This window comes from Strix aluco, chromosome 3 (genome assembly GCF_031877795.1).
Source record: "Strix aluco isolate bStrAlu1 chromosome 3, bStrAlu1.hap1, whole genome shotgun sequence".
In the NCBI taxonomy this organism is placed as follows: domain Eukaryota; kingdom Metazoa; phylum Chordata; class Aves; order Strigiformes; family Strigidae; genus Strix; species Strix aluco.
The window spans coordinates 52,196,508-52,209,815 of NC_133933.1; the positions used below are offsets into that span (position 1 = coordinate 52,196,508).

At 37.2% G+C, this 13,308-nt stretch overlaps 1 protein-coding gene across 2 annotated transcripts in view; it reads right to left on the reverse strand.

Moving 5' to 3' along the window:
- The window catches only part of SMOC2 (SPARC related modular calcium binding 2), a 149,160-nt gene that overhangs the window by 72,538 nt on the left and 63,314 nt on the right, over positions 1-13,308 (reverse strand). For both annotated transcript variants that reach the window (XM_074820683.1, XM_074820682.1), the window contains exons 5-7: positions 6,452-6,499; positions 1,995-2,045; positions 1,126-1,200 (exon numbers count right to left, since the gene is read on the reverse strand). In XM_074820683.1, coding sequence (XP_074676784.1) covers positions 1,126-1,200; positions 1,995-2,045; positions 6,452-6,499 — 174 coding nt within the window. The remainder of the gene's footprint in view (positions 1-1,125; positions 1,201-1,994; positions 2,046-6,451; positions 6,500-13,308) is intronic.

Here is a 13,308-nt window from a genome sequence, read left to right on the forward strand (position 1 = left end):
TTAAGGTCCTTTTCTTAAGTGCCTACTGGTAAATCAAGGAGAGGAAAAAGTATTAATAATATTGCTTTGATGTTAAAATTAGCTTATATGAAGGATTCTGTAAACCTCTTAGTAAGGATATGTCTGTCTTTCTTATGATGATTGCTTGTCTTTTTAAATCCTTTTGGATCTCAATTCAGTAAAATACTTAAGCACAGTACTTAATGTAAAGCATAACCTCAATTTCCGCTGGATCTAAAGTGTGCTTTTGGCTGTTTTACTGAATCATAGTCCGTATCATTAATGTTTCCTTTCAGATTAAACATTTTCCCAGTGAAAGAGAAGAAACTCAAGAAAATTCTCTAAAGTTTATTCCACTGAAAGGAAGGAACAGTTAGGAAGGCATCAAAACTTATGGTCCACCAAAGCACTGAATGTATCTGAATATTTTAGAGGCTTCAGTCTTAGGACATTTGCATGACATTCTTAGTCCAGGTTTACAAAGCTCAATTCTGAAGAGTGGTGAAAAAAAGTGAAGCCAAAATTCAGCAATTGTAAAAAAGGCAACATAATTAATTCACACTAAACTGGCAATCAGTCTGTGAATAACAGGTGAGTGATGTAGCAAAAAGCAAGTAACACCATCTTTCCAATTTCCTGTTAACTGACAATTAGTTTCTGATGGGAGTTTGCTTCTTTTCAGGTTTGCCTCCTAAAATTTATCACCAAATACGTGTAATCCACAGTGTCATTTTCCAAGCACCTTCTTGCTACACATCACACCCTCCCCTCCAAAAAAAAAAAAAAAAAGTAGATGACAAAGAGGCAGAGAATTAAAAAGGATGAAAAAATTAAACATCTGATCCACTCACAGATGCAAATAAATGCGAGACGGAGACTTTAGTGGAGTAACATCAATTTACACCTAGTAAAGCTTGGCCAAAAATATTTCCATATAAAAGGAACGTATGATGCATGAGACTACAAAATCATTACAATGCAAATTATTAAGTCGCTATCATATGATGAGAGTGGAAGCATAACGCTTATTAAAACGGCTTTCATTTAAATGGCTTCAGTTTTAACAAGGCTTAATGCATGTCTTCACACAAGCTTTGCAAAGTAGGGACAACATAAGTTTCTCACCTGAGCTTTTATTGGTTTTGTTTTGTCTACTCTTTACTTGCTCAGTCCATAATGTAGGATAACGAGAAGCTATATCTACAAAAAAAGAAAACAGAAAAAAAATTGAAAATGTTAGAATTTTTTTAAGTTACTAGCAGGTAAATAATGGCTGGTTTTAAAGATACATGGATCTCAAAAAGGAAACAGGCACACTGGTTTCTATTAGGAAAGTTAAAACCTTTATTCATGCAAAGGCATGAATAGTTCCTTTCTTACCCCATTCATACAAAAGGTCAAAAGAAACATTTTTAAACTAAAATTATGTTTAATCAGAATAAAAATCTCCCAGTGTGGACCCAAAATATGTAATAACTTCAGATCAGATTCTGTGAGATTTGCAGTGAGTGGTAAGGCAGCCACCATATAGGACTATCACTGCATGCAGGCCTTGAGCTTTCCATTTAGAGCACCAAATTTTGCCAGAAGCTAATAAGCCTGACAAAACATCAACCTTAATATTACTAGGTAACCTGCTGAGGACAGAATTTACCCTGTAACTTCCTTATTTGGCCATACAGTTTTAAACTGCACCCTGGCTCACATTTAAAACCTGTCTCTGCTGAGTAGTAACAATTAAAGTTGCTAATGTCAGACTCCATAGCTACAGTGTCATCTCAGAACTATCCCATGAAATTAGTTACTTGTAAGTAAATACTCTATTATGTTTGCTCTCTTTATCTGGAAAAAGGCACAGATGTTTTCCATCTCTTGCAATTTCTTGCAGCTGCCCCAGCAGTTGCTCTAACTCTTAATGGAGCATTTGACATTGTGGTATACGGTCCGTACTCCATAGTTTAATATCACACTGTTAAGTTCTTGTTGATACTCACCTTCTTCATCACCCTGAGGCTGAGTCTCCAGCGCGGGAGCTGAGGCATCATCTGAATTCAGAATGGAAAAGATTTGCAAGGAGACTACAATTATGAGAGTAAGCTAAATAAGTGTATATACGTGACTGATACTAATGATTTGCACATAGCCCCGGCCGGTAAACAAACAATAATTTAAACATTATTTATAGGCACTACACAGCACAAATGTATTACATCTACAGATTACAAATGGATGGCTTTTGAGGTTATGGCTGATTGCAGGGTCTTTGATGAGGCACAAAGTGATCAGGTCGCTCCCTGGACAGTAATTCTTTGTTTTTAATGCTGCACATTAATACCTGCAGATTATAACTGATCAGATCAGCATTTCTAAAGAAGTAATTAGATAAACGTGTAGAAGGGGTAAGACCTGTGAAAGCAAAAGGAGTCTGGGGCGAATGAGTGGCTGTAGACATGCTGACACCTTAAAATTAAAAGAAAGTTTCTTTTGGCACAGCAGGATCTATTTAACAGTCAAGCTGATTTTATAAGCAAGATTCACAGATTAAAGAACCAGAATATGTTTGCATAATTCTTATCCTCTGGTTAGCCGTCTCTGTCCATCCACTACTAACCATTACTGCAAGAAAAGAGGAAGGAAAATTTACAGAAAAGATAAGAGGATGTGAGCAATTTTAGGTTCAGTAAAACGCAGTGGAAATAGTGCTGGAAAAGAAAAATTCAATATGAAAAATTATTTAAGTTAGCATTCTGTGAGAAAGAGCAATATCCAAAGGCCCATCTTTACCTTATTACATTTTCATTATTTAAAATTATTGAAGATGCCGGGTAAATATGACTTAGTAGGCCTTGCTAGTATATATTTTCGAGTCATTGTTGTTTCCTGTAACATGGAGCTAACTCCAAGTCCAAGGTGTCCCGCAGTAAGCAGCATCTTCCATGAAAGGGTTTTATTAGCATTTCTTGCACTTTCACAACTGGACCAACGTAGTTTCCAGATTGTTTTCCTGGCATTTTCACTGAAGCTAGAACTGAATGTAACTGAGAAGCTTCCTCTTGCATGTAGTCCTGCTGGGGTAACACTGAGCAACGGCTTTAAGGCTAACACACTATCTGTTTCCATTTCTTCTTGCTACTGAAATTCAGAACAGCCTCCTTCTGTTCTCTTTGTTGTTACCATCATAGATTTTTTTTGTAAATCTGTACTGTCTTTATGCAAATCATGCAGAGGATTTGGAGGCACTCTGACCTTCACCTCTGGAGGCCACAGCCTGGTTTACAGCAAATACAGATACCAAGTAAATACTGATAGCAAGCAAAACCAAATTTGCAGCCATGGAACACTAACCTCTGTGCTTTTCACAAAGCCAAAGCAGCAGCAATAGAAACTTATTTTCACTTCAAAATGTTTTAACCAAAGCATAAGGAGACTTCTTTTAAGGATGCTCATTCTTCACATCCATGCAATGACAGGATGCTTTGCTCCAATGCCATAACAGACTGTCATTTCTCATTAGCTTTGCTGGCATTTTTGTGGTGTCCTCTGGGTGGTGGAATAAGACCATTGATTAATTTCAGAGAAGCCATAAAGTATCCTAGTGTACTGAGAATGAAGACATCTATTTAGATCATCAGCCAGTATACGATTCAGAAAACCCAGAAGTTCAGATGGTAGCTTACAATAGGTAAGTATTAACCAAGAGCCCAGCCAGAAAGTCGGTTTGGGGTTTAAAAGACATTTTTCTAATAATCTTTTGGTACACAATTTCAGTTTGTGACACATTTGATCTTATGTTATTACCTGAAATTCAGATATAATGCTGCAACTTCAGCAATTATCAGCCCAATCAAAATTAGCCTGTTGACCTTTGCTCAAGCAGCACTTAAAACAGTTTATCAATTTTTTTTTTTAAAACTCACCAGATAGTTAATTATTGAGTCATAAAATTGGCCTCAGGTCCCCCTCACCCAAAAGAAAGAAAGAGGTTTGCTTTTGCTCATCAATGAACCAAATATTTGGTATATTATCTATATAATCTAAAAGGTATTAACTTCACTCCAGAACTGGAGGAGCTACAACAGCTCCTGGACTACCCTTAATCTGCAGGAAGACACCTATATTAATTTTCTGTTTGCACTCTGTCAGGTACCTCATATTTTAATAAAAACCTTTTGTGTTAAAATTGAAGAGGCATGTGGCATTTCATTGTTCAAAACAACATTCAATAAAGAGTCACTACTGTAGAGCAGTTCATCTTCATGTTAATTAGATATCTCACAGGTTAATTGCATAGGTCTTCCTGGCTGGCATATGCATACCAGTCCATATGTGCATACATTTAAACAGAAACCATTCCGTTTGCTGTCAGAGTTCAGTTACCAAGAACACAGTCCTGCAGTCAGCTAAGAATCAGAAAAAAAAGGATGTGATCCCATCTTTGACACCTGTGCTTTTCAGATAGTCTGAATCATTTCCTTGGATAGAAGAGGGAACTGCAAGGCCAGAGAAGATACTTTAGGAATTATCTTTTAAGATTTATTCCTGTTCAGTTTAATGTGCAAATTCACAAACATTCAGAGAGAGCTCCTGTCCTCCAAAATTTGCTGCTGGGAATTTTCTTTCAGTATTGGAACTCCCAGAGAAAGTGAGGTGCACAACTGCAGCAGATATGGCCCACCAGCTCATCTTCTCCTGTGAGTCTCTGTGGGACATCTTGGAGGAAGAGACTGTCTCAGGATAAATCTATGCTGCCTCTTGAGTAGAGCACCACACTTGAAGGTCTGGATCATGTTCCCCTCAGTAGTGAGAATGTCGTGAACCTGCCTGAGCTTGCTGGGTTACCATACAGGCAGGTACCCCCATCCAGGCACCCCTGGTTAGTTCACAGGAACTTGCAGAGGAAACACAAGCAGGGAGTTCTATGGTTATTTCAAAAACTACTGCTGTGCCCTTTCATGCTGAGCTATGAAATACTTCTTACTACACTGACTTTGAAGCTGAAGCACAGCTCTTTAACTCAGATAGCTGATCCTGTTCACCACTCTGTGATGGTCTGTAAAGAGATTGTGACATCTCTGACAGCATGACTTTATTTAAAGCATAAGGAAATGACTGGCTGGAAGAAGGGTGGGAAGAGACAGTTAGCATCTGAGAAGAGCCAGGGACCACCTGGGAACCAGGTCAGTGGCCCTTCATGTTGCAGGCTTGTGCTGGAGAATAAAAACAGGGCGCGCATAAAATGCAACCATGTCACTTCAGACATGAATATATGTGATGCGAAGGGAGACTTGATAAATCGTGTTCATTTAAGTTCCTTGCTCTATGATTGATCATTCAGGGTTCAGCAGCTCAGCCACCACAGTCACAAACCAAAATAAAGGATTCCAGACAAGTTTTATATATTGAATGGTCCATTCAGTTTAAAGATGAAAATGAAAGTCCTGACCTAAAGCAAATGGGTAACTTAAGGTTAGTGGAACCCACAATTTGTCTGGAAATACATGAAGGAACAATTTTCCAGTATTTTGTAATTATTAGCCTTTAAAGAAGTACTGATTTTCTTAATCTAACAGTGCAATAATTTATTTAAATGTCAGAATGTTGGATATGTTACAATGCTGCAAAAGTTCCTGTAAAAAAAATATTTCAATTAAATTTACAGTGGACCAAACAGACAGTCATTATCATTAGCATGAATATGAGTAACTTCTTTAAAATTAATTTATGCCAGTGTAACTGACAGTAACATTTAGTACGTTATTTTCAGCTGAATTTAAAATTCTTTTAAGTGTTTGGAGAGGTTAAGCTTTAATTTTCTTTAAAGCATAGACATGTCCCTCACTTAAATCTACCAGCTTTGTTCAAATCGTATCAGATTTTGTCCTGCCAACAAGATATACACCATGGTCTATCTCTAACAACAACAATCATTTGGCCATGAATGTAAACCATCAGATGAATTAATCACAATATAGAGCAAAGTGCTTGGTCCAAGATGACTCAAGCACTGATTGCTATGGAAATAAAGTGAGGACTCCAGTTCCTGAGATTTTGGGACTGCAGAATGCTGTCCTTATCAAACAGACAGAATAATCTGTCCTCCAGGGCAAGCAAACAGTATGGGAAAATAAATATTTGAGTATAGCTATGGGAAGAAAAGTTATCTTCCAAACAGCACAGAATAGCAAAGCCTGTAGGGCTGAGACTAGAAAAATGTAATGTCTATGCACACATAGACAAATATATGCATATATATGTATACATTTATACTCATAAATTTACTAAATATCTACAATGTAGACATAAAATGTATAGTTGTATGCATGTACATATATTATATATGCAGCTAGAATACATGATGGATATATATGGATAATTTAAACCTATGGAAACTCACAGTGGTGCATCCCACAGCTATTTTAGTCTCTATTTAAAGGCCAGCTAAGATATTTACCTGTTTTTCCTGCACCTTCTCGTTGTGGAAGCTTCTCATTCACTGAACCTGCAATTGGAAAAAAGAATTAACCTGAAAAATATTGGTTTCACTTCTAATATGTCTTCTGAGGAACACAGTTCAGCTTTAATGATTCATTTTTGTTCATTACAGCATAAAATATCAGCAAATTCTTCCCTTGCAAACCAAAGATTTTATCTTTGCCTGACTTCGGCAGTTGTGTACGATCAATTTATTGTCAGGTGCTAGTTCTTGTCCACCACAGGATCTGAGAAACAGATAACATTAAACACTACAAAGGCACAAGTGCAAGAACATGCTGACATGCTGCAGAGTCAACATCTCCCTCCCCCACTGACCCAGCGAGGACAGGTCCTGCAGTAAGACACATTGCCCTGGCACTAATCCCTCACAGTCCCTTGTGCAGGGCAGCACCCTTCCTACACACACAGTCTTGCCCACACACCTCGGCTGCTCTGAAGGGCTTCTTCAGCCTCTAGCCCAGTCCTGGCTCAGATTAAAAACTGCGCCTTTCTGCTTTAAATACCTCATACAAAGCCCTCCAGAAACCCTATGCTGGTGTGGAGAAGTGTGTATGTTGGGGGAGGCAGGGACAGTGCCTTATTCTGAGTTTGAGCCTGAGCTGGTTGCAGAAGACGTTCCCAGAGCGGTGGCCCTTGGGAAAGGAGACAGCAGTGGTGAGAAGGGAGTTAAGAAGTTTGCAGGAGATGGGTTTTAACAGATTATTCTACCAGCCTGGACTCCAACCCAACCCAGCATTCAGTCTTGATTTCAAGTCATCAAGAAATGGAGAATCTAATGGTTTTCTTAGTAGTTTTTACAGGAGGTAGTTGTCCTTAGAGTTTAAAATAGAAATACTTCCTTATTTCTTGCTTATGTCTCATTATTACAATTTGGATGATTCTAACTCCTAGCTACTTCTTACTGACAGATCTCTGCTGTGTTAAAAAAACACCTTTAAAAGTAGTATTTTTCTCTCTGAAGAGCCACATGGAGTGATCAAAAATTAAAAAGCATGTCAATTGATTCCTACCACATAGTCTCTTCTTATGTACACCTGCTTAAATGAAAAAAACCCACATCTGACAGATGTTTGGAATTGTGTGACATAATTTGTTTACCCTAATTTTCTTAATGTATTTCCCTCTGGAATAACTGAATTCACTGGGTTTAAAACAAACAAATAGACCCAAACCTTGCAGCACAGTAAATCTGTTCTAAAAGGACAATTTAAATAAGTAAACCCACTAAATCACATTGAACTGATGGGTTACTTCAACATGAAGTTCAGACACAGGAGTCTGCCAGACGGAAGACAGCTAGCATCACGAATCTGGCATGCTGATTTTGAAGCCTCCGTAAAAGAATACGTGACAATGCAGTCAAGTTGGTATTACCTTCTGAAGGATTCAGCTTTTAATACATCTTTTATATCAAAAATATTCTAGTTTAAAGTTGCTTCCTTTTTTGGCGGTAGTGTATTTTTCTTTTATTACATTTGAATCACCAGAAATTCAATATACTTAGTGATGCATTGGTATTAATTCAGACAGGAAAAATAATGTCATTATCATTGTAGAAATTATATCCAAGGTTGTTTGGGGTAGCTTGCTCTAAACAGACTGCAATACTAATCCGTGTTGTTCACTCTGACAAGGAGACAGATTCTTGGATTTATGCTAGCTGAAGCCAGAAGATCTGAGCTTTTTGGTGCTTGGCTTGAATTTGATAAGAGGCTCAGCTTGAACTCAAATAAGATGTTTCAGTTTTAGGAAATACTGCATACAAAATTACAGGTTCTTCTAATTGCACTAAATACCAGTGATCCAATTTTTCCTCAAATCTCATCCATTTAAAATTAACTCTGTAGTTTCTCAATTTAATTTTGATGCACAGGCCTATAATTATAATTCTCTTGCAAATACAGAGATTTTAGGTCTGATTCTTGTCCACACTAAAGTGTTTTACACCATTTGTGAGTAGAAATGAGTCTCAGCATGGGTAATGTGTATGATGAACTGCCACTCATAGCCCCCTTGTGCTAAAAAGAGTGTTAATCCTGTTTGACACCAGTGTTGTGTCTCTATGTACATTCAGAACGACTATTATAGATTGAACTTAAAATTCAGTTTATACCCAAGTAATATAACACATTGATGAAATTTATATAGTATTCCACATCTTAACCCAAAGCTGAAAAATCTTTCCAGATTTCATTAACACCAAGATGCATTCAGATTACTCCATCTGTATGTGAAATGGTGAGAAATAATGGCTATATGATATTCATGTACAGTCAGGGAGAATTGAATTATTTTTTCTATTCTTTGCTTTTTTTCCCCTAAATTCTGATGGAAAATTGATGCATGGAGGAAGACAGTGGCATTCACAAAAGCTAACTTTATCATAGTGAATCTAATTTCACTGTGAAATTAAATGAATGCTAGGAAAATTACGTTCACTGGGCTAATACTAATTTTTTAATTGTCTTAGGAAGCTAACAAAAATATTCACATAATTTCCTACAATGGGAAATCTGTGCCCTTCACGGCGTTTCACCTGAAATTTTCGATTTATGCAGCAGAAACATTTCTGTTGTCTCCAAGCTGGAGGTGAGGAGAGGTTATTGAGCTTGTATCATTTTTTTCTACCATTTTCTGAATATATTTAAGGTAGAAGTACTTCTAGCTTAAATGGTGATAGGAAGTTGCATTTGCAAATTTCTAGGAGATTGTATCTTCAATACTCACAACTAATGCTTATATTTTCAGCTAGCACAAAACAGACACAGCAACTCATAACTTATCTAAAAGTTAGGCAATACAAACAGCTTCCAAGTTTTCAGTGCATTGTAAGCAACCAAATCACCACCCAAATATATTTATGGAATAGGAGACAGCAAGGAGGGATATCAGATTCAGCAGCATTATTTTAATAAGGAGAATTTAGTATCATTCTAGCATGTACATTTGCTTAGCCATCTATTCATTTATGATTCTGATGAATTTAAAAAAAAAAAAAAAGTTAAAATATTCATGCCTTGGTTTATTGAAAACCCCACAATTCCACCCAGTTTCACTCTAACAATTTCTGAGGCACAATAAATCTTCAGGGAATGTGATGTTTGTGATTTTATCACATCCATTTTCTATAGTTCTGGTCATATGTGACTGGACTTAAAAGGGAAGGTGAAAGACTATTATTATCAAGTTTAGATAATGATTTCTGATCTCCTAATACAGAATATTTGATATATAATCATTGAATGCAGCTAGCAAGACACAGGAAAGTAAACTTTCTATGCCGTTCTTTATCTCACACATGGGTGTGTCTGTATTTATAGGGGAAGGACTATGTACGGGGACAGAAGATCTAGATAATTCAAGGATGGATATTTTTCCCCGACAACAAAAGCAATATAATTAAATTTTAAAAGTTCATTGCCTTCCCAAATATGTTCATTTTTGTCACATTATCTGATGATAATACTATACAGACAGGAAGAGTTCTGAATTTTTAAAGGTACTTGTATTTTGGCCTTAAAAGATGATCATGCCATCTTAACTGTAAGGTAGCAAAACTGCTTCACAGAATAATAAAACATGTCTCCATACCTCTGCAATCTCACTGACAAAAGCCCGGAATAGTTAATAGGGCATAAAAACCCTGCAATAGGCAGACACTGTATTTTCCAATGATAATTTAACACCTGCTTCTCAATTTCTGCCCCATTTCCCAGGACTCTGTGCCTGTGGAATTTCTGCAGTTCCCTGCAGTGCTGATAACAGAGATGGGGAGTTGTAAAAATGTCTTTTTTACGTCTGGTGTTCTTTAGTGAAAGTATTGGGGAGACATTCATCATTTTTAAGGAGCTTTCTTTTTAATGCTGTCATGGGAATGTGTTTGATTTACTCTCCTTCTCACCACTGCTCCTGCAACAGTGGAGATTATTTCCATGGAGTGGAATAGCATTCTGAGATTTATCATGTGTGTTTTAGTGGTACCGAGTGTTGGTGTGGGAATAACTGGGAAGGATGGACGTGCCTCTTTCAGGTAAAGATGTAGTAATTAAAGCGAAAGTTTTACATAAATCAGTTGGAGAGTCCTGCATTTTTTAATGCTGCTTATAACTTTCATCCTTCCACACCTTGTGTCTCTAGCAAAAAAGACGGCTTCAATAAGAGCAACCGGGATAACACAATGAGCAAAAAATGGCTCATACAGCTATTGTAGATACATAAAAAATATACATGTGACACTTTTCTGTCCCAGGACCTGAGACAACTTTAGGAAGCATTATGTTATGCAGCTAACCAATATTAACAATTAGATAAACTGAGAAGTTGTTTCACCTATCCAATATCATAGCATGGATAGGGGATGGAATCAGGAAACCAAACTCCTAACTGCCCCTCCTAAATTCTGCTCCATATTTCCTCTATTAAAATCCAAGTTCTTCTAGGCTGCCATGCTCTTCTTTCCTATTTCTGGATATTCACCAAAGTCAAAGGTTGTTCTACTGGGAGAAAATGAAAGACAAGAAATTATCCCATAATTTAGGAACAGCACAGTTGATTAGACATGTATTCAAACCTTATCTGAAATTACTGAAGAGCTAACCTAGAATTGAAAAGCAACACTGAACATTTTCATTAAAAAGAGAAATTTTCACACATTCCATGGTATCACATTTCCTATGAGAAAATCATTACAAAAGCATGTTCACAATTGACTCTACCTGACATCTTGATTGTCTGTGCACATTCTCCTCTAAAGGGAAAGGGTGGCAAAAGTGATCCTGGGAGAAGAAAGTCTGGTACATGCAAACTGAGAAATTTGCATAAATGTCTCTGACATAGCTATAGCATCATGTCTGCAGAATACATAGAAGCAAGCAAAAATATATAAACATGCTAGTGTCAGGGTGCTACTGCTACAGGAGATCTGCCTGCAAAATCAAAAAATAGCAGGGTAACACCTGCAATGAGGCTAGCAATGACACAGTGTATTAGACTGAGTAGGGACAATAGTGTTGGAAGAAATGGCATTCCTGAAATACTAGTTAAAACAGGAGTACATCTACTCAACTTTAGTATATCCACTAATATTTTCATTGTAATTCCTGTGCATAGTGGTACTAAAGAAAAAGTACAAAAGTGAATCAGCGGTGATCTGGAAAACATCAGCAGTCCTTCTTGGGGAAAAAAACCCTCTGTTAGCCTAAACAGATGGCAATTTTGCATATACACTGGGAAATGGGAGAAGGGTGCAGTCGTGTTTCAGGCTTTCATTCTGCAATATAAGAGCAAAGTTTTGCCTTATTGTACCACATAACTTTCTGAGAAAATCTGTAGCTGCCTTCTCTGCTGAATGAAAAGGTTTCTCCAGACCTCTTAAGACTGAGCCCTTAGTGACTACCACTGCAAAACCCCCTAACATTTCAAATCTACTTCCAAACTCTGCTGTAGCTGGACTTCTTTCCTGAGGGACAAAGGAGAAGTGGTGAGCAGTAAAACATGAGAGTACTGATACAAGCAGGGGAGGAAATGTGCAGAGATAATCCCAAAGTGTCTCATAATAATTGGAAAATTACGATCTTCCATGGAGCAAAATCAGACTCTGCATACTCATCTGGGCCCTGGAGCAGTCTATTTATCTCTGAGCTACTAAATTAAAATTGAGTGCTACTATCACTTTCTCCTTAGCACTTCTGTAAAACTAACTTCCCTTCCCACCCCTCCAAAAATGAGCTGAAGCAGTCTGGCAGTTTATCTGCTATGCACATGAATATACCTTTGAGAGGAATTAGGGTTTGGTTCCTGTAGAGATAGAATAATTCTAGTATTAATCTATCAGTTAACCTGGAACTACGCTGCCGCTTCTCAATAATACCAAATATAAATAGAAAAAGTGAAAGTACAGTAACTAACTCAGCAACATGTGTTGTGACACATCTGCCAAACAATTACTTGTTGAACTCTCAGCATCAGCATAACCCCTTTTTCACTGATATCAAGTGAAAGGGAGGAAGCTACAAACTGATACTGCAGAGAAAGCAATGAAGGCATGCTTTAAGAGAAGCCCTGGCTATGAACATGAAAAAGCACCTGTACTCAAGAATACATTGAAGCACAAAAATGTTACCCTAACCCTATGTCTTCTGAAGATGTGATCCAGTTATAAACAATAATTGCACTAAAATGAATGCACATTTTTTTCTATTTAAGGCTTCTGAACATTTTGTATTATTTTTCACAGTTGACTGTCTTTCCACAGTGACTTTTCAGACTGGATCAAAAGAATTAGTCAGAAGAGTATTCTTTCTGGCTAAAGTTCATCTACAGGCAAAATGCATGGGAGATTCTGCAAATCATTTAAACAAGATAGACCTTAAAAGTGGAATTAACTTTTTACAGTCTTTGCTGAAATTTTCTCAGTGGTCTCTTCCTTCCTCCATCTATTTATTAAACACATCAATATTGTGGTTGAACAACTGAAGTAGATCAGACCAGGTGAATTCCCTCAAAGGCCTTAATCCACTTTTTTTTCAGCTTCATTTAAATTACACAGTTAGCTTTTTAAAGCTATTTCTTCCACTCTCTGACAGAGAACGATGCTGCAACACAAACAGAAATACAATACATAGACCTCAATTTTTTTTTAGAGCTATTTCTGTGCAATTTTGTCAGTCTCAAGGAAGGTGAATAGCAATTCTGGCAGCTGTTCACACACTGGGGATTTATATTTATTATCTATGTCAATGAAATAGGGTCAGAAGCAAATTCCTAAAAAACAGTGAACCTGTTAATTGTCCTTATGAAACAGCAGCACATATG